This window comes from Notamacropus eugenii, chromosome 2 (assembly GCF_028372415.1).
Source record: "Notamacropus eugenii isolate mMacEug1 chromosome 2, mMacEug1.pri_v2, whole genome shotgun sequence".
Taxonomy (NCBI): domain Eukaryota; kingdom Metazoa; phylum Chordata; class Mammalia; order Diprotodontia; family Macropodidae; genus Notamacropus; species Notamacropus eugenii.
The window spans coordinates 348,315,482-348,343,193 of record NC_092873.1 but is presented as its reverse complement, the minus strand read 5'-3'; the positions used below and the strand labels follow the sequence as shown (position 1 = coordinate 348,343,193).

At 43.3% G+C, this 27,712-nt stretch overlaps 1 protein-coding gene across 5 annotated transcripts in view; it reads right to left on the bottom strand.

The window, feature by feature from the left end:
• Positions 1–27,712, bottom strand: part of ARHGAP27 (Rho GTPase activating protein 27) — a 59,757-nt gene that overhangs the window by 23,562 nt on the left and 8,483 nt on the right. The window contains exon 1 of one of the 5 annotated variants that reach the window (XM_072645959.1): positions 19,290–19,503. The exons of 2 other annotated variants lie outside the window; for them this stretch is intronic. Coding sequence is in view for 2 of the 3 variants with exons in the window: in XM_072645956.1 (XP_072502057.1) it covers positions 5,347–5,451 (105 nt within the window). In the remaining variant the exon portion in view is untranslated. Of the gene's footprint in view, positions 1–1,859; positions 1,935–5,346; positions 5,510–19,289; positions 19,504–27,712 lie in introns of those variants that run through there. 2 more of the 5 variants (XM_072645956.1, XM_072645957.1) reach the window with 2 other exon arrangements.

The following is a 27,712-nucleotide window of genomic DNA, read 5'->3' as shown; positions in this document are numbered from 1 at the left end:
TCTGAGTTTCTAAACTTTATCTGTGTCATCTGTAGGTCTTTGCATGTCATCTGAGGTTTTTGCAAAACTCCCAAAAAATTACCATTAAATTCTTAGGCCAACTCATGATATGTTGAAACAATGATGGGGAAAGTCTCAATGTGAAGGGATAATGGGGTAGCACAACACGTTGGCCATTTGATGAAAACAACTGGTGGGGCACAGGGAACTCCTGATAATTGGTCGAGACAATCAATCATATCCAATTTGGGCTAGGTAAAAAGTAAACTGGAATCAGTCTCTAAGACAGTCCATTAACCTTCTTGGTAGGTTCAATGCATCAAGACACTTGGGCACTAGTCACACCCACTGAGGGTTGAAGAAAGGAAATGGACTAAGAAAAAAGGGCACTGGATTTGGAATCAGGGGACCAAGGTTAAGAGCTTAGCTCTGTTACTTAATACCTCAAGCCTCAACATCTCTTAGTATCAGTTCCCTTCCATTTAAAATGAGGGGCTTAAATGTCTCAAATCACTAATAATTTCAAATGAAAACAGCTCTAAGGATACATCTCATAATCATCAATTGGCAAAAGTGAAAAAGATGGAAATAATTAATGTTGAAGGAGCTGTAGAAAAGCATGTGAAGTAGGGGGAACAGCTAGAACAGAATATGGTGTACTTTGTCAGATACATCTCTGCAGCACAATTTTTTTTGGTCCACTTATTTGTCACAAAGAAGAGTTAATCTAGATAGAGGTGGAAAATGACTGATACAAAGGCAAAAGGCATAAAAACTTCAACAGCTGGGCACACTGATACATTTTTAGTGAAACTGCAAATTGGCTCAACTGTTTTTGTAAATGATATTCAATTATATTAGAAAAGCTATTAAAAAGTCCACAATCTTTGGGCCAGCAGTTCTGTTACTCGGTATATACTCCAAGGAAGTTGAAGATAAAAGAAAGATCCCACATATGCCAAAATGTTTATAGCCACACTTTTTGTATAGCAGCAAAAAACCTAGAAGCACAATAAGTGACCCAACAGAGGCATCTAGGTGGCACGGTGGATAAACTGCTGGCCCTGGAGTCAAGGAGGACCTTAGTTCAAATTTGACCTCAGACACTTAATAACTATGTGACCCTGGGCAAGTCACTTCAGTCTGTTTGCCTTACTTTCCTCATCTGTAAAATGAGCTGGAGAAGGAAATGGCAATCGTTCCAGTATCTTGCCAAGAAAACCCCAACAGGGTTAAAAAGAGTTAGACACAACTAATCAACTAAACAACAACAAGAAGTAATTAACAATTAGAAACAATTGAACAAAATGTGGTATTACAAATATAATGCAACATTATTAGTGTAACACAAGAAACATCAGAACACTTGTATGAAATAATGGCAGAGCAAAAAGTGCAGAACCAGAGCATACAGGGAATGACTTCAAGAAATTTAAAAAAATAACACAAAAAAGCACCCACACTCAGCCAGAATAAATGAAACCCCAAAGGTCAAAGGGCTATGTTGTCAAGTGCAGCTGATACAATGGTCAGTTCTGCTTGACTATGTAACAAGAGACTCTTCTGATATGGGAAGAGGGGATGTCAATTACTCAACAAATATTCATTAAGCGCTTTCTGTATACCAGGCAGCAAGCTAGGCGCTGAAGATACAAATCTAAAGAATGAAACAGTTTCTACTGGCAATCAACATACATTCTAACGGAATACAGGAGAAATGATTATGATGTATTTTTTTTAAGTTAAGAAAAATAAAATAAAATGAATGGTTTAGAAAAGACAATCTCTAAAGCTTCTTCTAGGTCTAAGTGTATGATTCTCTACCCTCAGGAGGTTAGGAATCCTTGACGTCTACTCACCATTTGACACATTACTCCGCTCCACCAACCCTTCACAAGTTAAGAATGAGTGGTAATGTGCCCGCGCCCTCTGACATCATAATTCCCAGGCAGAACACAGGCAGCAGAGTCAAAGTGAGGCAGGAGAGAGTAACGGCAGATATGAGAAAAACTTACTGAGAATGAAGGGGTAGGATATAGTCACAGCAATAACTGTATGAGGAAGGTCAGGGAATTCTTTTCAGGAAATCGTTAGGAAGGCATCCCTACCAAACACAGACTGAGGAAGATGGGAGATGCAGTCAGGGGTTGAACAAGAGGAAGTTTCTGTGTGAAGGGTTGAGATATCTAATATTCCTGGGTGTTAGTACTCTCTCTGCTGCTTCAAATTATCTTATATTTACTTATATGTGCTCTAGAAGAATGTAGGGGCAGCTAGGCAGTGCAGTGGATAGAGCACTGTGCCTAGATTCAGGAAGATCTGAGTTCAAGTCACACCTCAGACAGCTAAGTAGCTGTGTGTCTCTGGGCAAGTCACTTAACCTTTGCCTGCCTCCGTTTCTTCAACTGTAAAATGAGAATAACAGCCTCTACCTCCTAGGATTGTTGTGAGGATCGCAGGAGGTAAAATTTGTAAAGAACCTAGCACAGTGCCTGGCATACAGTAGGCACTTCATAAATGCTTGTTGTCTCCCTTCCTCTAGAGCAAGGGAAAAAAAGTATGATTCAAGAAGTGACTCCAAATGTGATTCTTCTTCATGGCTCTGCCTCTAGCTTTGGTGGGATTGTCTCCTGCTTTCCATAGGAGCCTGCTGAGGGTCCTAGAGCTGGCGTCAGGAAGATCTAGGTTCATATCATATGTGTGAGTCACCTACATGTCACATGGATGGGTGGTGCTGCTATAGGCCCCATGGAGCTATAAGAGGAGACATCTGTAGCAGGGCAGAAGGAAGGTTCTCAACAGGGTATATATCGGTTTCATCTTCTTGCCTTCCTAAGACACTTATTGTTCAGTCATCCAATTGTGTCCAGTTCTTCATGACTGCATGGACCAGAGCATATCAACACTGTCTGTAGGATTTTCTTGGCAAGGATATTGAAGTGTTTTGCCATTTCCTTCTCCAGTGGATTAAAGCAAACAGGTTAAGTGACTTGCTCAGGGTCACACAGCTAGTAAATTATGTGAGGCCACATATGAATTCAGGTCTTCCTGATTCTAGCACCAGTGAGCTATTCACTGAGCCATCTAGCTATCCTAACACACTATAGAATGCCATCTTTGAAGAGTTGGCCTGTGAAAGAGGAATCAGTTATTCTCTTAACCCCAGAGAGCAAATCTAGAATCAGTGGACAATGTGGTGAAAAGTAATCTGATATGATGGAAATGCCACTGGACCTAGGAGTCAGGAGGTCTGGGTTCAAATCCTGGTGTTGACACTAGCTATGTGGTTGATTTTGTGTTAAGTCACTCATCTTCAGTGAGACTCAGTTTCCTCATCTGTAAAATAGGAATGATGATATACTGGCCTGCTGCACAAGGTTGTTATGAAAAGAGTACTTTGCATTTTATAAAGCATTATAAAACCATAAACTAAGATCATTAAGTTCCAGGAAAGAAGGAAGGCTTCAGTAGGAGGTAAGGAAGAACTTCTTAACAATTAGAAAGTAGAAGACAGGGGCATCTAGATGGAGCTGTGGATAGAGCACCAGGAGGACCCAAGTTCAAATCGAACTTCAGGAACTTACTGGCTGTGTGATCCTGGGCAAGTCACTTAACCCCGACTGCCTGAAAGGAAGGAAGGAACGAAGGAAGGAAGGAAGGAAGGAATGAAGGAAGGAAGGAAGGAAGGAAGGAAGGAAGGAAGGAAGGAAGGAAGGAAGGAAGGAAGGAAGGAAGGAAGGAAGAAAATAGAAGGGGACTGCCTTGGGAAGGAATGAGTTATCCATCTCAGTGGAAGCTGGGTCATCATTTGGCAGGGATGTCATAGGGAGCTTCTGGCTTAAGGGAGTTTGGACTAGTGAGTGCTTCACTTGAAGAAAAGGAAGACCTAGGTTTAAATGTCACCTCTGCTGCTTATAGTTCTACCTTTGTGACCGTGATAAGGCACGAATGTTTCTGAGTCTCTTCTTATCTAATAAAAATGGGCAAAATGATATCTGCCTTATTCAAACGAACTGACATATGTCAAGTGATTTGCCGACTTTAAAGAGCCACCTAAATACCAGTTACTGTTATTGTGACCAGTAGGACCTCTGAAGTCCTCCAGTGCTCCAAGTCCTCCAAATGATTCAGTTGAATGTGCTGCACTTGAGGACTTAGAGGGCTGCATGTGGCCTCAAGGATGCAGGTTCCCCACCCCTACCCTAGACAGTGACCTCTGGAGGGTCACCCTATGTCTGGGCACCCTATGGAGTTTCTATAGTGAAAAGCTTCTCGCTAATGGTTCAGACACAGCCTCCTGTCCAGCCCATCTTTCCTCCCTGTCTCCACCCCAACCCTCACATAAAATGGTATTATTTCCCAATTGCTCAAAGGGAAGTTTGCTATTGGCCACCAGCCTCTGCAAAATGTGCCTGTGACCTCTGCTGAGCTTGGTGAGAAAACCACAGCTCTGGCCTCAGAATCCGGGCAGGAGATCAAGAGGTCGGTATCAGTATTGGGCATAAAGTCAAAGGCTGGGGAGTTACAGACCCCATTCCTCGGAATGTTGTGCCCTCTGGTTCTCATACAGACACACTCACACAGACACACACATCAACACAACTTTCTTGCGGTGACTCAGGATCAGGGGCATCATTCAAGGGACCTTTAAATAACCAAAATAGCCTAGGGGCAGCTAGGTGGTGCAGTGGATAGAGCACCAGTGCAGGAGTCAGGAGGACCTGAGTTCAACCAACACAGCCTTCTAGAAACCCAGAAGAGATGTTGTGGGGCTGCTCCTCAGTACCATTGGTCCCACCCACCTTTCTCAGCCTTGCCATCTAAAGCTAACCAGGTTCTTACCACATCCCTCCCCACCCCTCTCACAGCACTTCCTGACAACAATCAACCTCCCCTGGCCAGGTCTTCCTCCTTCTCACACTGTCAGCCTCCCCAGGCTGGCCCTGGCTCTCTCCCCCTCTTCGTCCCATACCTCATACCCCATCGGTCTACCCTCTTTTTCCCTCTGTCCTGGCACAGAGAGAGAGAGACCTCACAGGGCAACGATCCTAGATTCCCCTTCTTCACCACCCAAGTCTCATGACGCTTACCAAGTTTGAACCCCTTTCGTCCCTTGCAAGGTCCTCAAACCCAGATCAAAGCAGCCCCCTCCCCCAGATCTCCAATCCATGATCTATTTCAGTAACATTCTGATAACAGAACAGGTGATTCTGAAGGTCCCCCCGCCCGTGGTTTTAGTGTTTGGCGATTCTCTGTTCCTATGATTCTCCCTCCACCAAAAAACCCACCCCCATATCTCTGCCTCTCCCATGATGGCCTTTCTCTTGCCACATCTCTAATACCAACCTCCTCCAAAGTGTCCCTGGCAACAGGCCTTTCACCGGGGCATCCTGCCTGCCTCCGAGAGGCCTGGCTCCGTCTCCAGCTCAGCCTGGCAATCATGTCCACCATTCTAGCCCCTTCAGAGTCAGCCAGAAACTGGGCCCTGGGGTGGGTCTAGGGGTGGAGCCCAAGGGAACACTTCTCAGGGATGGGGCACAGGGGAGTGCAAAAAGAGAAGTTGTCCAGAGGTGAAAGAGGCTGGGTCTCCAGCACATTTCCTGTCAGGGCCAAGGGAGCGGAAGTGTTGCTGGGGGTGACAGACAGAGAGGCAGAACGGGGCTTTCAGGGGCTAATAAGTCAGTTGGTATTTTTACACTTCCTGGGACAACAACGGAAGCCCCTTGGCAGAGGACAGAGCTGCGGGTCTGGTCAGTCCCCTGTCCACATTTTTCTGAGATCACTGCTCCCAAACCTCAAAGACAAACTCCTTTCTTTGGAGGTCCAGCGTAGCCACAAAGCTTCAGGGACAATACACTGAGGCCAGCTGATGTGACAGTGTCCAGGGCTTACTCTCCTTCTCTCCTATTCCCACCTCCGCTTCTACAGTAAAGGACAAATAGGGCAGGTTTGACCCTCTACATTTAGGTTTGACCCTCTACATGCCCAGGAGTCTCTTAGCCAAGAATCCTTCAACATTTTATTAGATCCTCATGACAAGTCAGGGTGCCAGGGCTTATGACCTGGTATAACCTCTTCTGCTCATCATCCCTAGGCAGCTAGCTAGATGGTGCAGTGGATAAATTGGTGGACCTAGAATCAGAAAGAGCTGAGTTCAAATCCAGCCTCAGACCCTTTCCAGTTGTGTGATGCTGAGCTAGTCACTCAACCTCTATCTGCCTCAGTTTCCTCACTTATAAAATAGGAAAAATAATAGAACTTATATATTGTTATGAGGATCAAATGAGGTAATACTTAGCCCCAGTGCCTGGAACATAGTAGGCACTTAGTAAATGGTTGTTTTCTTTTTTTCCCATTGCACCAAAGAGCCAGATAAGTTTGAGGCTCACTCATCTCCTAATCTACCACCAAATACATCCCTGTGCTTCAGAAAGCTGGGAAAAAGGTATGACTGGCCAGAATTCTCTAGTATCAGAGGCCAACAGCATATGACCTGATAATCTATACTTTGTCCATAATCCTCTTGTGACTCAGGGCACTAAAGAGCAGCCCTTACCCTCCGTAAGGTATTTCTATAGCATACCTAGAAAATAAGGTCCAACCCTCAGGCTAGGGTTAGTTCAGACAGTTGGGTTAGGATAGAGGTGAGAAGAAAAATACATCAGAAGAAAGGGAGGTTCTGCTCACCAAAGAGGGAGTGAGTGATGGGGAAAATCCGAGTGTCGGACAGAGATTGAATCCAATAATTCCACCTAAACCCCTGGCCCTTTCCCCAGAGAGCCTGGGTTTAACTCGGCTATCGTTCACCTTTTTTGTGCCATGGACCCCTCTGGCAGCCTGGTGAGCCTGACGGCCTCCTCCTTAGAATCATGGTTTGAAATGCATAAAATTAATATAACTAACTTTTATTAGTAGAGCATGTGAAGGTTTGCAAAGCACTTTACAGATATTATCTCCTTTGACCTCCTCAATCACCCTGAGGTCAATGTGATTGTTTTTCCTATTCTACAGACCGGGAAACTGAGATTAAATGACTTGTTCAGGGTCACACAGCTGGTGAGTGTAGAAGGCCAAAGTCAAACTCAGATCTTCCTGACTCCAGGTCCGGATCTCTGTCCACAGGAGCTCCCAGCTGCCTCAACAGGATTATAAAGGAAACCAGCTAAACTGAAATTATATTAAGCATATGTGTGTGTGTGTATATACACATATATATGTATGTATATAGTTTTGTGTGTATGTATATATGTATATATTATATATGCACAAATATACATACATTTGTTGTTCAGTCATGTATCTCTTTGTGACTCCTTTTGGAGTTTTCTTGGCAAAGATACTGGAGTGAGGTTTACCATTTTCTTCTCTAGCTCATTTTACAGGTGAGGAAACTGAGGCAAATAGAGTGAAATGACTTGCCCAGGGTCACATAGTTAGTAAGTATCTGAGGCTGGATTTGAACTCAGGTCTTCCTGACTCCAGTGCTGGCACTCTACCCACTGTGCCACCCAGCTATAGCTATAGACACATACATACATATATAGATACACATATACACTCATATGTGTGTAATATTATCTGTGTTTTATTATATTTTATTCATTTTTTATTTTTATTTAATTGCTAAATTTTTCAGTTACGTTAGACCTTGAATCAGGGTAGCAGGAGTCTTGTGGGGTGGAAATCGACTGACTGATCAATTGATCTATGTGTGTATATGTGTATGTGTACATGTACACATAGGTATCTATACATATACATGTATACACATGTCTTTATGCACAAATACATGCATGCATACATATATATACACACATACAAAGACACAGAACGCTAAGAACTCTCGACTTACCTAGAGATAACACCTGCATATAAACACCCCCCAAAAGCCCATGTGTCATTTCCCCTACATCTAACATAGCATGGCACTCCTGGCCTTGGTTGCTACCATGGTGCTACCATCCTTCCAGTCACCCAGGCTTCAATCATCCGTGGTTCTTAGGATGATAAGATTATAAGACCACAGCTTTAGAGCTGGGAGGGTCCTCAGAGGCCCCTAGTCTGGATGACTAAACTGAGGAATACAGAAGTTATATGACTTGCCCAATGTCACACAGATCAGAAACATCAGAGGCAGAATTTGAACCCAGGTTTGGGGATTATAGAAGCTTTTCACCATACCATTCTCTTTCCTCAGTTTCCATACTCAATCAATTGACTATACCTTCTACATTTTGGGTCTCTACCTCACAAGGCCATCACTGATTCAGGACCTAATGTAATTGGATAATATTTAACAAACATTCAATAAAACACAGATAATCATACATTTTATAACTAGGTTAATATTAGGCCCACAGGGTTCCTTATGTTTGCATTACTGGCCCCCTATCTCTTCTGAGTTTGACACTGCTGGTCTAACTATCTCTCACCTGAGCTATTACAATCACCTTCTAACTGGCCTCCCTGCCCCTGCCCCTTTCATTCAAAAGGGGTCAAAATACAGAAGCTTCCCAAAGCAAGGATATGACCATATCACTCTCTGGCTCAAGAACATTCAGGGGCTCCCTATTGGCTGTAAGCAAAATGCTAATCTTAGAATTTAAGGCCCTCCAATTGACCTTTCCAGGTTCACTTCATCTTACTCCCCTTTATATACTTTGCACACCATGTTCCAACCAAACTAGCTACTAGTTGCTCCTGAACTTCTACTAACCTCAGTTATCTCCATTTTACATAGCCTGCTCCACATGGACACACTCCCTTCTCATTTCTACCTGTGGAAATCTCTCTTCTTTTAAGGCTCAGCTCCAGGAAGCCTTCCCTGATTTGCCTGGTGCCCATGGCACCATCCCCAGTGAGGGGAAGCAAATAAGCTTTACAGAATACCTACCATGTGCCAGGCACGGTGCCAAGTGCTTTTTTTTTTTTTAACAAATATTATCTCATTTGATCCTCACAACAACCCTGAGAGATAGGTGCTATCATTATCCCCATTTTGCAGATGAAAAAAACTGAGGCAAACAGAGGTTAAGTGATTTTTCCCAGGATCACAGCTAATAAGGGTCTGAGACCAACTGAAAACTTTCAAACTCCCCCTCGAGTTTTCCTAGAGCATTTTGTCTGAATCTCTCTTTTGTCCCACCCAGCACTCTGCGGGATATTTTTTACTGTGATCTCTGTGTAAGCAGCCCATCACCCCTATCCAAATAGACAAAACAGACCATAAACAGCTCAAGGGCAAAGCCTGTGTGTCACCTTTCCTGTTTGTATCCCCAGCACCTGGCACACAGTAGGTAGCTTAAGAAGGGTTTCTCTTGAACCACCATTCCAGAAGACTGAAGATGAAATACGCTACTCATTTCCTAGCAGTGGTGATGGACCTAAAATGCAGAATCCACAAGTCTGAAAAAGTCACTCCGCTGCTCAGTAAATTCTGGTGCCTCCCTATTACCCACAGCCTCAGGAAAGGAAAAGCAGATTTGGGAATTTTAAGACCAGGCCTTTTATGCCTTTCTTTATTCAAGCGCAAGAACTTCAGAAATTGTAACAACCATTTCAAGGTTTGGGTTTATGAGGCATCATGTAGATCCTAGGGATCTTTGCTCTCTCTGATTGTCTCTCGTCTGGCCTTTTCTTTCTCCTGTCTCTGTGTCTCTGTCCCTCCCTTCCTCCTTCCCTCCCTCCCTCCCTTCCTTCCTCCCTCCCTCCCTCCCTCCCTCCCTTCCTTCCTTCCTTCCTTCCTTCCTTCCTTCCTTCCTTCCTTCCTTCCTTCCTTCCTTCCTTCCTCTCTTTCTGTGTCTGTCTCTGTCTCTCTCTGTCTCTCTCTGTCTCTCTGTCTCTCTCTCTCTCTCTCTCACACACACACACACACACACACACACAGGCACACCTCTTCCCATTCCAGGCATTTTCACTGACTGTCCCCCAGGCCTCCCTGGCAACCTTCTAACAAGAAGTGATATGTAAAACAAATAAGGTAAATACAGACAGACCCCCTCTTCCACAGCAAGCCTTTCTCACTCCTCCTCAATCCTAGGCCCTTCCTTCTGTGGCTTAACTCCAGTTTATCCTGTCTGTAGTTGTTGGTGCACCCTCGCTTGTGGTCGTCTCCTCTCATTAGACTGTGAACTCCTTGAAGGCAGTGACTTGTCTTTTGTCTGTCTTTGTATCCCCCCTGTCCGGCACAGTGCCTGGCACACAGTAGGCACTTAATAAAAGCTTCTTGACTTGACTCTCCATTTTCGAGGAACAGTTCTGCTTGGTTAAGTCCCCACACAACACCATGCCTTCCCCCAGGATAAGCACATCAACTGAATTCTCATAATCTCACTGATGATTCAGATTTTGAGACTCAGCACCTTGGTGCAGTGAAGAGAGCAGTGGATTTGGAATCAGGAAGACTTCTCTTTGTAAGTTCAAATCTGGCCTCAGATACCTACTGGCTGTGTGACTCTGGGCAAGTCACTTCACCCTGTTTGCCTCAGTTTCCTCATCTGTCAAATGAGCTGGAGAAGGAAATGGCAAACCATTCCATGATTGTTGCCAAGAAAACCCCAAATGGAGTCAGGAAGAGTCATACTCAATGCAAACAACTAAAAAACACCAACAAAATCTTCTCAACTCCCTCCATTGCTTCTCTTCTCTGATTGGAGGGTTGAAGGGTAGAGTGACAAAGTCCTCCCAAAGCCTTCCTTTACAGAGAGCTCAAATGGACCCTTCCATCAGCAGCTCTCCCTGATTTTGACTCCACTCAACATAGTTCCCTTAAGCAGGGTACCCCCAAAGTAGTCCTGTGAGGCACGTGGCACAAATGATAATAGATGACACTTATGTTGAGCTTACTGTGTGTCAGGCACTCTGCTAAGTGCTGGGTGATAATCAGGTCACTCAGTCTTCGCAACAATCCTGGAAGGTTGGTGCTACGATTGCCCCCCTTTTACAAATGAGGAAACTGAGGCAAACAAAGGTTAAGCAACTTGCCCATAGTCACTCATCTGGTCTTAGAGCCTAGAACTAAAACCAGGTCTTCTGATTCTAAGACCAGTGCTTTCCCACTATGGTGTAGTAGAGAAGTGATTTCACTTTCTGAAACCCCTCCCAGAGGGGACACTTCCCCTCAAATTATCTCTATTACCAACCACACACGGAAGTGCAACGTGTGTACAGCATTTTTCTCTCTTACACACACACACATCCACACACACATACAGACCCCCACATATACACACATACACAGACCCCCCCCACATACACACACACACACATCCACACCCCCACACACAGACAGGAGCCCCCCCCACACACACACACAGAGTCCCTTTTTCTAGGTTCCACTAGTAGAGATTTTTTTCTGTATCACAGATCCCTCTGACAGTCTCATGAAGCCTGTGGATCCCTTCTCAAACTAATGCTTCAAAATGTATAAATATGATATTAATACAATAGAAGTAAATGAATATAAAAAACAACAGTGATCATAGACCCCAGGTTAAGAACTGTGGCTCTTTCCTCAGTGAGGACGGCCTTCTCTTCCTTCTCCTTTCTGCCCTCTTGACCAGTTCTTCTCTGGTCAAGCAGGGCCAGGAAACGAGGATGCCTACCCACCTCAACTATTCCCTAGCCCAGCCCAGACTCTACACCCTCTACTATTAAAAGGATTTCCCTCTTCTATACTCCTTCCCTCTTTCCTCCTTCCATCTTCCCGCGCCCTCTGCTCCCAAAAGACCACTGGGCTGGACGTATTGGCTATAGACAACCAGGGGGAGAAGCATAAGTACTCAATACTAAATGTGTGAAGAGATCAGTGGAAGGATCTATAGATCTTTGGAAACTGACCAGATCACCTTTCATTGGAGAATCTGAGCCCTCTAATATGCCAGTTCCCAACCCCCACCCAGCATCCTGACCTCAGATACCAGACTGGGTTCAGTTGTGAGACTCCTAGAGCTTAAGCCTAAAGTACGCCCATCACTTGTGACTCAGCTTGGGCAGCCAACAGCCCTGCCACAGGCTTAGCTGTCTTATGGTCAAGGAAAAGGATCAGAGCAGAGGAGAGACAGGTCTTTATAAACATCTGGGAAGTCTGTCTATCTCCTTCTCTCTCACTGTCTTGGTCTCTTCTGTCTGTCTGTCTGTCGCTCTCTCACACATGCACACGCTCCCCTGAATAGTGAAACATAAAGGCCCCATCCTTCCTAATCCACTGTCCAAGGACTCAGGGTGGTACATTCTCACATTCAAATCTCTCTCTCTTCTCTCCTTTCCTCTCCTCTCCTTTTCTTCTCTCCCTCTCGTTCTCTCTCTCTCTTCTCTATCTCCCCTTCCTCTCTCTCTCTCTCTTCCTCTCTCTCCCTCCCACCCTCTCTTTCTCTCTCCCCCTCCCTCCTTCTCTCCCCCTCTTTCTTTCTCCCCCGTCTCCCCCTTTCTGTCTTTCTCTCCTCTCTATCTCTCCTTTCTCTCTCTCTCTCCTTCCCTTCCTACTTTCCTCCATCTTTCTCTCTCCCCCCCCTCTTGTTTCTGTTTCTCTGTCTCTCAGTCATATACATATATACACACATGCTCTCATGCCCAAAAGAGCCATTGAGGAAGGAAAGAAAAGGGACCTACCTCAAAACCTCCCAGGGCAGCAGGGAATCCTGAGCCACCAGGGCGAGGGAGGAGCAAGAGGGTATGGCTATAAGGAGGGGTAGGAGGGCAGGGAGAGGGAGGTTAGGGCCCCATGCAAGGTAGTAGGAGAAAGCTCTAAGGCTCTGAGGGAAGCCCTGCCAGAAGCTCTAGATAACTCAGAAGGCGCTCCCGCCTCCCTCGACAAGGAGGGAGGGAGAACCCAAAGGTCAATAGGAAGTAAGGAAAGGAAGGAAAACGGTATTTATGTCTACCATGTGCCAGCCACTGTATTAAGCGTTTTACAATTATTATTTTAATTAATCCTCATGACAACCCGGGAGACAGATGCTATTTTTACCACCTCCATTTCACAGTTGAGGAAACTGAGGCAGATGGGGGTCAGGTGATATGCCCAGGGCCACACAGCGAGAAAGTGTCACAACCCAAATTTGAAGGGAAGGGGCACCCTTGTTGGGAGAGGGGGAAGGGGCCTTGCCCAGAAGCTTGGTCTGTTGTTCCATTGTGTTCTGCCTGTTCTCCCTCCCTCCACACCCTCAAAACTTCAGCAAATCCTGCTAAACTCCAGATCCCTTTATTTTTCAGGGCAAGTGGCCAGTTTCCTCCCTCCTCTTCCTACCCACTCCACAAGGCTCACCCCTCCCATCATCAGCATCTTCAGAGGAAGAGCTCCACGCCTAGGGTGAACATCCCCAGAGGTCCCATGTCCTCTTCCACTTCTCTTCCCTCTCCCCCCACTCAAAAAAGTGAGTCATGTGTATGCCAAAATGGGGTTAGGAACTGGGGATATTGAAGGAGACAGAGGCTCTAGGGTGCCCAGAACAACCCAGTGGGTAGGTGGCCATTCTCTTCTCCCTGCTCTCTTACACAATCCTCCCTTCCAAAGTTCAATTTTCCCCAGAAACTCCCATGATAACGACATAGGGTGATGCTGGACAAGGAAGCCTTATGGAATCCACAGAGTCAAAAGTAAACCATTTTCCACTAAACCAGTTGAGAGGCTCAATCTGGTTACATACCACAGGTGGGGAGTGACCCGAACAGGAAAGAAACCTATAGAAGGTGTGTAGACAACACACAGTCCTTCCCCATTTTGTTTAAGTATATTCTGTAGTACTTTCTGGCTTTGAGTCAGAAGACCTGGGCTTACATCCTGACTTTAACATTTATAATCTGTGTGACAGCTTTAAGTTTGGATGTAGCATCCCCATTATTTATTTGTGCATTTACTTATTTGTTTGTTGGGTGGGGAGGCAATCAGGTTAAGTGACTTGTCCAGGGTCACGTAGCTAGTAAGTATCTGAGGCCAAATTTGAACTCAGGTACTCCTGACTCCAAGGCTGGTGCTCTATCCACTGTGCCACCTAACTGCACTCCCCCTCTTTATTTTTAAGAGGAGACACAGTTTAAAGGCAAAAACAGATTTCAAGTCAGAAGACTAGGGTTCACTACCTATGTGACCCTGGTCAAGTCACTAATCTCCCTGAGCCTCAGTTTTCTTATCTGTAAAATGAAGGGTTGGACCAAATGACTGCCAAGGTCCCTTCTAAACTCTAAAATATTATTCTGTGACCCTATGAAGGGTGTGGTAAAAAAAAAGCATGGTATGTGGAGCCAGATCACATCCTGAGCTCTGAGTCTTAACGACATATTTGACTCTGGAAGAGTGATTTGACTCTAAGACTCAGAGCACAGGTCAGACAATACTCCCTCCTTGTCCAGTAAATGTTGCTGGCTTTCTACGGCCTCCAGGATCAAATAGGAAATGTCATCCACCTCTGGACTCCCAGGCATCTCCTCTGGCTGTCCCGAATGCCTGGAGCTCTCTCTCTCCTCATCTCTGCCTCCTGGCTCCCTTACGCTCCCCAGTCCTCCTTAATCTTAGTGCCTTTTGTCTGAAATTAACTCAAGTCTATCCCATCTATATCTTATTTGTACATAGCTGTTTGCATTAGACTGAGGGGGAAGGTCCTTGAGATGGGGACCTGGTTCTTTTTTTGTCCTTCTCTGTACCCCCAGTTCTTAGCACAGTGTCTGGCACATAGTAGGTGTTTGATAAATGACAGCTGATTGACTGCCATATAAAATAAGGGGGCTGAATGACTCATCTTTGAGGTCCTTTTTAGCTCTGAATCTACGGTCCTCTTGTATCATGTGGCACAGTTCCCAGGCCTTGTGCCAGGCAAAAACACAATGAAAAACTCATTGCTAGAGGGGAAAAAAATGGGATTTTCCACCTGATCATGGCTGAATTGTAGCCTTGGTTCCAGTGTGGGTGGGGGTGTGGTAGAAGGGAGGAAGTTAGTAGGTTGAGTAAAGGGAAACACCACAAAGGAATCTACGCCAATAATTCAAAGATGTGGGCTTTGACCAGCATGGGAAACTTCTGTATGGGAGCTCTCTCACTGAACATCTACCACCCATCTATCACTTAGCAGATAAGTACTAAACAGTAGCCTAAAGGGAAAGGGCCGAGGGCAGTTAGATGGCATAATGGAGAGAATGCCAAGCATGGAATTAGGAAGACTTAAGTTCAAATACAGTCTCAGACACTTCCTAGGTGACCCTGGGCAAGTCCCTTAACCCCCATCTATAAAATGAGCTGGAGAAAGAAATGGCAAACCACTCTAGTATTTTTGCCAAGAAAACCTCAAATGGGGTCATGAAGAGCTGGACAGAAGTGGCTCCCTCCCGAGGCTGTTGTAAGGATAAAATGAATATATGTAAAGCAATTTACAACTTTACAGCTCAATATAAACGTAAGCTCCTATGATCCACCCACCATGCCACACTTTCTGTACACAATCCAAGCAAAAAAGATGAAAATTTCTAAATGTAATTGCTCTAGCTTTTGGACTGTGGGATAATGCATAGGAGACTGGACAAGGCTTTGCTTAGAACTCACTGTGTGTGACCTCAGACAAGCAGCTTCATTCCTCTAGGTCTCATCTATAAGATGGACACAGCGATATCTTCTCCTGCTGACCTCATAACATTGTTGTGAAGTTTAATTCAGATGGTTCTTGTTCAGTCATTTTCAGTCCCATTTTGGGGTTTTCTTGGCGAAGATACTAGAATGATTTGCTATTTCCTTCTCCAGCTCATTTTATGGATGAGGAAACTGAGGTAGCTAGGTAGCTCAGTGGACAGAGTGCTAGGTCTAGAGTCAGGAAGACATCTTTGTGAGTTCAGATCTGGTCTCAGACACTTACTAGTCAGACATAACTCAACAACAACAAAATTGAAGCAACAGGTGTAAGTGACTTTCCCAGGGTCACACATCTAGTAAGTATCTGAGGCGGGATTTGAATCCAGGAAGACCTGGCCCTCTATCCACTGGACCACCCAGCTGCCCCTGGATTCAGACAAAGCAAATGAAAAGCACTGTGTTCCCACCATATTCCAAATGAAAAGCAAAGTCTTCTCACTTACTTATGTTTTTGTTGAGTTCCTTGCACTGGATTGACGAGAACAGACACACTTATTGGAGCGTACTATTGTGGTCCCTGCTAAGAGGGAAGCCTGAGGCTAGTGGAGATGTTCTGAGCTAAAGCAGGCAAATCCCTCACCCAAATGGCAAGCTCTGTGGGGCTTGGGGAATGGAAGGTTCAGGTCAAAGCATCTGTTCTGATCCACAGTGAGATAAGGCTAATGAGTGACCACTGCCTTTCCAGCCAGGTGCAGACCAGGTTACCCAGTCTCCAGCAAACACACCAAAAATGGAAGTGCCTACTGTGTGTCAAGCATTGTACTGGGCGAGGCAGGCTGGGTGGAAACAAAGACAGAAATGCAGCCGTCCCTATTTCCAAAGACAGAAATGCAGCAGTCCCTATTTCCAAAGAAGCTTACAGTCTTAAAGATGGGCCAGGCCTGAACCTGTTATTTTTTTAAAAGGAAGATACTGAGGCCTAGGAGATAAAAGGATAATAAAAGGAGATAAAAGATAGCTAATCAGAAGCAGAAACAACTCTCCAGCCCAGGTCTTGGCTCCTGCTGCTACCTCATGCTAAGCAGGTTGTGTGAGCGTGTACCTAATGGTCTCTCTTTCATACCCATGGCCTGTGACCCAGGGAAGGGATCTGTGGTGATTCTGGTTTTTCAGTTACAGGGCTTTCAATTAAGTATCTGCAAAGCTGGGCTAATTTCCCCAAACTGCCAGAGTGACCTTGTGAGGATGCCTAAGCTCTCTTCCTCACTGACAAGTTTCAGGAAAGCCCTTTAGGGAGGGAGGAGTTAGGAGTGGGGGAGAAAAAGAGAGATGTTTGCTGTCCAGTAACCTCCCTGTGAACCCCAGATCCACCACTCCTACGCCCTCTCCAATCCAAAGAGCCTGCATAGCCTTTGAGGTCAAAAAAGCTAAGAAAGGAGGAGAAAGTATTTAGAGTATGGGAGCTAGACCCTCTGGGCATAATTCTTGGACCAGAGTCCAGGTGACAGATGGTGAGGCCCCTGGGTCAGGGGCCAATGTTTCCCAACTCCTACTGACACAATCCACCCTCCTGCCACTGAAAGGAGTCCCAGGAAGTGGGAGCAGAAAGGGAGGGAAAGGACAGTTCTTTCCTGTCTTTCCTCCCCTCTCCTATTGTCAACCCCAAGTCCAAGAAACCTTGGTATAGGAGAGGAAATCTCCCCCCTCAAAATCTAAACATGAACTTGTGACCTTCACCTACAAGGGTCACCTACATCAAGCATCCTATCTCCCCAAGTTGCTTTCCACTACCCATCCCACCTCCCCCCATACCATCTCCCCTCTTCTCCTAGATACCTCCACTTACATCACCTGCTGGACTGTGGAGCCCATTCCCCTAGACAATGCTACGGACTATCCTTTCAATGTTGGCACTGTGACCATTCTGTCCTTTCCTGACATCAGCACAGGCTGTCCCGTGCCTCAGGACCTCAGCATTAACCGTCACGCCTCCCTTTCAGAAACTGGCACTGAGGGTTCCTTTCTGTTCTGGAAACGGGCACGGGTTGTCCTCTCCTCTCCCTACTGACCCCAGTCACTCTGAAGATTGGATCACATAAAGAAACCAAGTCTAGAATGGGTTGAAAGTCAAATGGCTGGGGGGGAGGGGAGGGGGAGGTGGGGTGTGTCCTGGGGATGGGGCATTTTGTAGATTCACAGAGTATAAGAGCCAGAAAGGGCCTTAGAGATCATTTTGACGTCCCTCTGCCAATTTGCTGTTGAGGAAATGGAGGCCCAGAGAGGGAAAGTTACTTGCCCAAGTTAACACAGCTAGTTAGAGACAGAGTTGAGATAAGATTTCCAAAGCCTTGGGTCTGCTTATGCCTTTTTACTAGTCAATTTCCACTAAACAACTGCTGTCTTCATTCCTTAATATTCAATAGTTTGCACCCAGAAGCAGAGAGGCAGCCATTTGGATAGAGTACTAAATCTAGGGTCAGGATGACCTAAGTTCAAATCCAGCCTCAGACACTTCCTAGCTGTGTGACCCTGGGCAAGTCACATAACTTCTGTCTGCCTGAATTTCTTCAACCATAAAATAGATATAATAACAACACCCTATCTCCCAGGGTTGTTGTGAAGATAAATGAAATACTAATATTTGCAGAGTGCTTAGCCCGCTGTCTGACATATTGTAGGCCTTTAATAAATGCTCATTTTCACTAAGACTATGTGGAAGGTTTCAGGTTAGGAGGTGGAGAAGGACATTTACTCAAGAGAGGCCAAAAAATCTCAGGAGCAAAGGACTGGGGGAGATCCTGTGGGGTTTTCTGTGTGGGTTGTTTGTTTTTAACTTTTCTATTGGGTGTGGATTGAAAGGGACAAAGAGGTGGGGCTTGAGCCTTTTTTTAGACCTACAGCTCCATGAACAGAATAACATTTTTAAATGCACAAAATTATATAAAAACCATAAGATTACAAAGGAAATAAAATCATATTGAAATACAGTTATCAAAATATTTTAAAAGACGAATTACTGGATCCCAAATTAAGAACTCCTGCTTTAGATGCTGCCTAGTGTGGCCTTATGGCCTAGGATATGGATAAAAACTGAAGGCTGGGTGCCCCCCACTTTAAAAGTGGGGAAAGGGTCCCACCTTAACAGAGCTCAGATCATTGAGACTAATGGTGCAAGAATGCCTGGGTCAGTCACAGGTTGGGTTTGGTGAGTCAGTGGGAGGACCTGGCTCTCCCAGGAGACACACAGCCCAGTTATGAATGAAACTGGTGGGGCTCCTGGGGGAGAAGTCAGAGAGTCACCTAGGATTCCACCCTTTGCTCTGCAGGGATACCCTGTCAGCAAACAGGATCCCCGGAGCTCTCACTGTTTGCTTCCAAGGAAAGCACGTGATCAGAGGCCAGGGGTGATTCCCTTTGCTTCTGGCCTGAGGGAAGAATGCCTTCATTTCTCATCACTGCCGGCTCGAGGCTAGCCTAGGAGTTTAGGAAGGTTAAAGAGTGGGGGAACCTGGAGGATGCAGATAACAAATGCAGACAGGGGAGCACAGAGGAGAGCAGGAGACGTGAAAGACAGGAGGGGCAGAGAAGGGGTCACCTGGACTGTAGATCACCGGGCCAGTTAAGGAAGCAGAGGAAGGAAGGGAGGGAGGGAGGGAGGAGAGAGAGGCCCAGTCTCCTGTTCCATGCCCAGCTCTGCCCAGGGAGAGACCCTTGGGAAGGAAAGGTTACTCACAGTTCCAGGCAGGACTAGGGCTGACAGGTGGCTGGCACCCAGCACCTCTCCTTCTTCCTGCTGTTGCCCAGCTCTGGCCTCAGCCCAGATCCACAGAACACCCGAGGCTGGAGTCTCCTCCCAGGGCCAAGGGGCAAGGGACCAGGTGGGGCACCTCTGTGGCTATTTGCATAGGGAGGGGCCAAGGCCTCCTAGGCTGTAACCCTTTCCCAGCTGCCCCATCCCTTGGACTTCCTTAGGGGCTGGCTCAAGGAGGAAGGAGGAGCCTGCCTCTCTAGGAGCTCCACCTTCATGGCCAGCCTTGGTTGGCACTACCACCTAAGCCCTCCTTTCCTGCAGAGGGAAGGGAAAGGCAGATGCTGGTGAAGGTTCACTGACTTATTTCCTGCAACCCTCCAGCCTCAGAAATATTCCTCCCCCATTTATCTCTTATTTACACCAAGTATTTCTTGTAAGTACATAGTCCTTTATATGTTGTTTTCCCTATTTGGAATATGAGCTCATTGAAGATGGGGACTGCGTTTTCAACTTTATATCTTCAGCCCTTTGTGCCTAGCACAGGGTAAATGCTTAAACATACATTTTTGGACATGGCCAATGCCGAAATTTGCTTTATTTGACCAAGTGTATTTATTACAAGGCTTTTTCACCCCACCTCCACCCCCTACCATGGGGGTGTGGGGAACGTAAGGAAAGATCATAAATGTTCATTGAAAAAGAAAAAGAAATTGAAAAATATTCTATCTGACTCATTTGCCAGCAATGAGGCAAAGCAGGAAAAAGGCATCTCGGATGCCTCAAACCAATGTTGTCAAACGAATAGAAACAGGGGTCACTAATCCATAAATTAGGATCCCTGTGGGCCCCACATTGACTTAGTTTACAAATGTAATATTATCTATGTTTTATTGCATTTTTTATTTTGTTAAATGCTTTCTAATCACATTTTAATCTAGTTCAGCTGTATCCAAGGAGTGTTATTCCCCGCTCCCCCCCTTCAGAGCCTGCTACCTGCTCTAGAGAATGACTTCTAGACCTTTCTTTGTGTCATGAACCCCTTTAGTAGTCTGGTTAAGCTGATGGACCCCTTCTCGGAATAATGATTTAGAATGCATAAAATAAAATACAGAGGATGACCAGGGCAGTTTTCAGAGGAAGAAATCAAAGCTCTCTATAGTCATATACGAAAAAAATGCTCTAAATCAATATTGATTAGAAAAATGCAAACTAGAACAGCTTGGAGGTACTACTTCACATTTATCAGATTGGCTAATGTGACAGAAAAGGAAAATGATAAATGTTGGAGGGAATGCAGGAAAACTGGGACGCTAATGACTCGATGACCCAACAGCATCTTAATCAAACTGAGTTTATCATTTCCCCTAAATCTGTTCTTCTTTCTGCAATCACTATTTTTGCCTGAGGCTCCACTGATTCACCATGTCTCCCAATTTGAAACCTTAGGGAAATTATCTTTGACTCTTTCCCCTCATTTCTAATAGTCAATCAATTATCAAGTTTGGTCAGTTCCCAGGTCATGACGTCTCTCCGAACTCTCCCTCTCTATTCCCCAGTCCAACACCCAAGTATAGTTTGACTTTACAATAGTCTTCTAAGAGGTCTTCCAGCTTTCATTCACTACTCCCCCCTCCAATTTATCCTCAATCAACAAGTATTTATTAATTACTTACTGTGTGACAGACAGATACTGTGCTCACAAGACATAAGTACAAAGAAAACAATCCCTACTCACAATGAGATCACATTTTAATGGGGAAGTCAACAAGTATATGTAAAAAACATTTACAGCATAAATATAGTTAATCAACAAATTAATGAATAAATAACACATATAGGGAGTCTGGGAGAGAGGGCACTAGCAGATGGGGAAACCAAGGAAGGTTTCAGGAAGAAAATGGTACCTGAGTTGCATTTTAAAGCTTCCTTTCAAGCTAATTTAAGTGTGTCTAGGATTAGGTCAGTACTCTCCTCAGAAATTTTCATTGGATTCAGGCCCAGAAGGGTGTCTAGAAGAAATCAAGTCCAACACCCCTCATTTTGCAGATTAGGAAAAAGAGGTTCCAGGAGATAAGTAGCTTGCACAAAGTCGTATAGATGACTTTAGCAGAACTGCATTTGAACCCTCTCAGTTAGCTGTTATGATTTTTTTCAAGTTTCTTGTACCTGTATAGCCTTTCAACAGCATTCATTCTATGAATGACAGTGCCTTTTGTGATCACTTCCTGTGCCTCTAGATTTGATACAAATTGGTAAGCCGGGGACTGATGGACACAGAAATGGTACCGGCTGCTGACGTTCTTTGTTCATTTTTGACGAGGACCAGTGACACTCTGGGGTGATGTCTTGACTTGTGGGTGAACTGGGTTTAAGTGAGGCAGAGTTGCAAAAGTCTTCGGCCTCACCATCTCTTCCAGAGTCATCAAAGTCCAGTGGCAGGACAAAAGTCAAGATGACTGGTGATGGCCTGGGATGAAGTGGATGATGACCTTGGTGTCAGAAACTGAATCCTAGACTAGTGAGCAGGGGAAAGAAGGCAAAAAAAGAAGCTTAAAAAATTTGATTTGCCCATTCTGAATTGGATAAAGATGAATCCCTGGTTTGTGGTGACCAAATCATAAGGAAATGCCCACAGATGGGGCTGGATGGTGAAGGAAGGTAGCCACCACTTTGAAGTAGTATGGGAAAGTGAAAGTAGAGAGAGAATAGAGAGGGATGACTCCATAACCAAATTGGATGATGTTGAACTTATACAATGTTCTTCCTAAAATATGGTACCCAGATCTGACCGCAGTGCTCCAGATTTGGTGCGCCAGAGCAGAGTATAGTGAGACTGTCACTTCCCTCTTCTTGGATGATGAGCCTCTCAATGCAGCCTCAGATCATCATAGATCTTGTGGCTGCCATATTTTGCAGTAGACTCATGTTGAGTTTATTGTTCACTAAAGTCTCCACATCTTTTTTCTAACAAATTTCCACCTAGCTACATCACCTCAATTTTTAACTTTTGAAGTAAAAGTAGCTAGATGGCCAGGTGAGTGGAGTGTTAGACCTGAGTCCACCAGGGAGAAGAGTTTACCTCCCATCTCAGCCAGTGACTTGGTCAAGTCACTACTTTTCTCAGCCTCAGTTTCCTCATCTGTGAAATAATAATGATAACAATCCTCTACCTCCAAGGGTTGTTGTGTTATAGAAAGGCTCACTTTTATTATTAGGTCAAATTTTAAACTTAATTGTAAGACTACATTTTTCCCTATGAAGTTTCATCTTGTAAATTTCATTCAACCTCTGTGTCTATCTATTTGTAGTCTTAGTTTGACTCACACATATAAAACTCATTCCTCACATGTAATATTCCATTTTTCTGGCTTAACAAGAAATTCTTGTAATAAAATTGGATGAAATGCATAATTCAAGGCAGCTGACTTGAGTTTTGTAAGTATGGTTGGTTTTTAAATGGTTTACCTTTATTTAACTGGCTGTCCCGGGTTTAATTATATGCTACTTTGAAATGGGTTTGCAACTAAAAAAAGAACAGACTAAAAATCCACAATTAAACAGTAAAATGGGTGAGATTAAATAAAATTGAAAGTTTAAAAAAATGAACTAATAAATAAAACTGAGGTCTGGTTTTATTAGAAAACCAATAAAACAGCTAAACCATTGCTTTATTTGATTTTTAAAAAAGAAGAAAACCAAATTACTGCTAAGAAAAATAAAAAAGATGAATGCATCACCAATGAAGATGAAATTAAAGCAATTATTAGGGGTTATTTTAACATGCCAGTAAAACTGACAATTAAAGTGAAATGGATGAATATTTACAAAATGTAAACTACCCAGATTAACAATAGAGAAAGTAGAATACTAAAATACCCTATCTTAGATAAAGAAATTGAACAAGTTAGCTCCCCAAATAAAAATTCCTAGGACCAGATGGATTCACAATTGAATTCTACCAAATGTTTAACAAACCGTTACCCCCAATACCATATAAATTATTTGAAAAAAATAGGTAAAGAAAGAATTCTGCCAAATTCCTTTTATGACACAAATGTGATTTTAATACCTATGGTCTTGAGAGCAAAAACAGAGAAAGAAACCTATAGACCAATTTCCTTAATAAATTTTGATTCAAAAATTTTAAATAAAATACTAGCAAGGAGTTAGTACATATTATGGCAATATATCACAAAGATCGTATACCAGGTAGGATTTATACAAAGAATGCAGGGCTGGTTCAATATTAGGAAAACTATGAGCGTAATTGACCATGTCAGTACAACAAAAATCACATGATTGTATCCGTAGATACAGAAAAAGTCTTTGAAAAACAACACATATTCTTATTAAAAAGCACTAGGAAGCACAGAAATCAATGGAGCCTTTCTTAAAATAGTAAGTAGTAACGATCTAAAGCCAAGAACAAGCATTATCTGTTATGGGGAGAAATATGAAACCTTCCCAGTGAGATCAAGAGGAAACAAAGATGTCCATTATTACCACTCTGATTCAATACTGTACTAGAAATGCTAACTATTGCAGTAAGATGATAAAAGAAATCGAAAGGAAAATAGGCAATGAGGAAACATAACTATGACTCTTTACAGATGATATGATGAAATACGTAGAGAACTCTAGAGAATCAAGTAAAAAACTAGTTGAAACAGTGAACAACTTCAGCAAAGTTGCAGCAGACAAAGCAAACCCACAGAAATCATCAGCATTTCTATATGCTAGAAACAAAACTCAGCAGGAAGATATATAAGAGAAATTCCATTTAGAATAATTTCAGACAAAATAAAACAAAATATTTGCCAAGACAAACCAAGAGGTTATATGAACATAACTACAAAACATTTTCACAGAAATAAAGACATTTCTAAACAATTGGAGAAATATTAATTGCTCACGAGGAAGCCAAGCCAGTAGGATAAAAGCAACAATTCTACCTAAATTAATTTACTTATTCAGTGTCACACCAATCAAGCTATCAAAGAATTATTTTATAGAGCTAGATAAAATAGGAGAAATAGGTCAAGAATATTCAGGGAATTAATGAAAATAAATGTTAAGGAAGGCAATCCAGCAGCCTAGCAGATTTCAAACACTTTTACAAAGTGGAAATCCTGAAAACAATCTAGTACTAGCTTAGAAAAAGAGAAATGGATCAGCGCAATAGATTAGGTATATAATCAGTAGAAAACAGTGAGAGACCATAGTAATCTAGTGTTTGATAAACTCAAAGATCCAAATTTCTGGGGTAAACACTCAATATTTGACAAAAGTTGCTGGGGAAACTGTTTGGCAGCAAGTAGATACAGAGCAACATCTCACACCATGTACCAAGATAAAGTCAAAATGGATAAATGATTTAGACATAAAGGGTGACATCATAAGTAAATTAGGGAAGGATAGAAAAATGTACCTGTCAGATCTATGGATAAGGAAAGAGTTTATGCCCAAACAAGAGATAGAGGGGATTACAGAAAGTAAAATAGACAATTTTGATTATATGAAATTAAAAAGCTTTTACGCAAATGAAGCAAATGCAGCCAAAATTAGAAGGAAAACAGGAAACTGGGTAAAATTTTGCACAAGTTTCTCTGATAAAGGCCTCATTTCTCAAGTATCTAGGGAAGTGAGCCAAATTTGTCAAAATAAGAACCATTCCCTAGTAGATAAATGGTCAAAGGATATGAACAGGCAATATTCAGAAGAAGAAATCAAAGCTATCAAGTCACATGAAAAAATGCTCTAAATCACTACTGACTAGAGAAATGCAAATTAAAATAACCCTGAGGTACCACTTCACACCTATCAGATTGGCTAAAATGGCAGAAAAGGAAATGTTGGAGGGGATGTGGAAAAATTGGTACACTAATGTATTGGAGGAGTTGTGAAATAGTCTGAGCATTCTGGAGAAGAATTTGAAATTATTCCCAAAGGGCTATAAAGGGGTGTCAATCCTTTGACCCAGAAATACCACAATTAAATTTGTATCCCAAAGATTTTAAAAAAAAGAGAAAAGGACCTATCAATACAAAAATATTTTTAGCAGCTTTTTTTTTGTGGTGGTAAAGGACTGGAAATTGAGAAGATGCCCATCAGATGGAGAATGGCTAAATAAGCTGTGCTATATGATTGTAATGGAATACTATTGTGCTAAGAGAAATGAAGAGCAGGATGGTTGGAGAAAAACCAGGGAAGATTTATATGTACTTCTACAAAGTGAAGTGAGCAGAATGCGGACCGCATTGTCTACAAGAGCAGAAATATTCAGGATGATCAGCTGTGAAAGACTTAGCTACTATAATCAAAAGACAATGAGCTAAGACAGTTCTGAAGGATCTGTGATGAAAAATGTTGTCTACCTCCAGAAAAAGAAGTGAGGAACTCTGAATGAAAATTGAAGCACACTTTTTTAAAACTTTATTTTTATTGTTTTATTTTGTTTTGTGTTTTCTTTTGCAATACAACTCATATGGAAATATATTTTGCATGACCCCACATGTATAACTGAAATCAAACTGCTTCCCTCTGTAAAATTTAAAAAATATAAATTCCACTCCACTTCAAAACTATCTGTATCTTTTTGAATCCTGCCAGCAAATGTGTTATAGTTTTGTGCTCCCTGCGAACTTGATAACCATTCTTTTATCTGGGTCACATGGACAAAAATACTAAATAGTACAGGACCAAACATAAATTTCTGAGGTACTCCACTAGAGTTCTTTAGTCCTTTCAGTTGTGTCTGACTCTTTGTGACTTCTTGTGTGATTTTCTTGTCAAAAATACTGGAGTGGTTTGCCATTTCCTTCTCCAGCTCATTTTACAGATGAGGAAACTGAGGCAAAGAGTTAAGGGACTTATCCCAAGGCACACAGCTAGTAAGTGTCTGAGGCCAGATTTGAACTCAGGAAGATGAGTCTTCCTGATTCCAGGCCTAGCATTCTATCTCCTGTGCCACCTAGCTGCCCCACTCCATTAGACACCACCTGCTAAATTAACTTCAAGACATTAGTGAATAGTCTTAAACTCTAGTCATTCAGCCATTCCAGAATCTATCTAGCTGTACTGAGGTCTAGCCCACATTTCTCTATCTTTTCCCTAGTAATAACATGAGAAACTTCATCATATGCTTTGCTAAAATATAGACAATCTATATCTGTAGCATTTCTTTACTGTTATAACCCTACCAGAAAGGAAAATGGTATTAGTCTGGCATGGCTCATTTATGAAAAAGCCATACAAGTTCTTTGATTACTGTTTCCTCTTGTAGGCATTCACTAGCCATCCCTTTAGTAATATGTTCTAGAATTCTGATATCGATCAAAATCAGTTGCCTGGCCTCTAGTTTTCAGGGTCTATCCCCTCTCCCCCCTTTTTTTGAAAGCAGGGCATTTGTTTGTTTTTCACGTTGAGCTGATTTATTTGAGTGGTGGAACGCATAGAAGGCCTGAAAGACTCTACCAAATGCTCAAACTAAGCTGCCTCCCATCATGAAAATGGCTCTAATTTTTGGTTCCTCTCCCAAGGACATTTTACTGTATTGATCTGATGAGAGGCATCCTGATGTGATGGAAAGAACACTGGATTTGGCCCGGGGCCAAGGGGTGGGTAGGGTGAGGTGGGTGGGGGAGGGAGGGTGAGGGGAGAGGGGGTGGGGGTGGGGGATGATGGGGGAGGTGGTCTATGTTGGAATCTTGACTTTCCCACTTCCTACTTGTGTTACCTTAGAAAAGTCTCTCTTCTCTGAGTCTCAGTTCCTCATCAGTAAAATAAACGGATTGTGCTAGATGTCCTTTAAGGCACCTTCCAGGCATAAATTTTGAGATCTTGTGATCTGAGGACCTCTCTGACCCTCTCAGACTAAATTGTGAAGTCCCACTGTTGCTTCCCTGATCAATAATACTCTCCATTTTAATGATGCCTTTGCACTGACACCCATAGCACTCCCAACTTTGCTAGCCACTTTTACATCATTTATCCACTTTTGAAACCTCTAAGTGGCACAGTGCTGTGCCCAGAGTCAGGGAGATTTGAGTTCAAATCAAGCCTCAGACACTTAGTAATGTGTGACCCTGGGCAAGTCACTTAATCTGCTTTTTTGCTTCAATTTCCTCATCTGTTAAATGGGGATAATAATAGCACCTACCTGCCAGGGTTGTAAGGATCAAATGAGATAATATTTGTAAAGAGTTTAGCACAGTTCCAGGCACATAGTAGTGCTATAGAAATGCTATTATTATCCTCAATTTTCTCACCTGTAAAATGGGAATCATAATATTACTACCATGTGGTTGTGGCAAAAGATGCTCTATTGGACAGCTCTACTTTGATATACATGGGAATCTCAAACTCAACATATCCAAAATAAAACTCATTTCCCCCAAATTCATCTC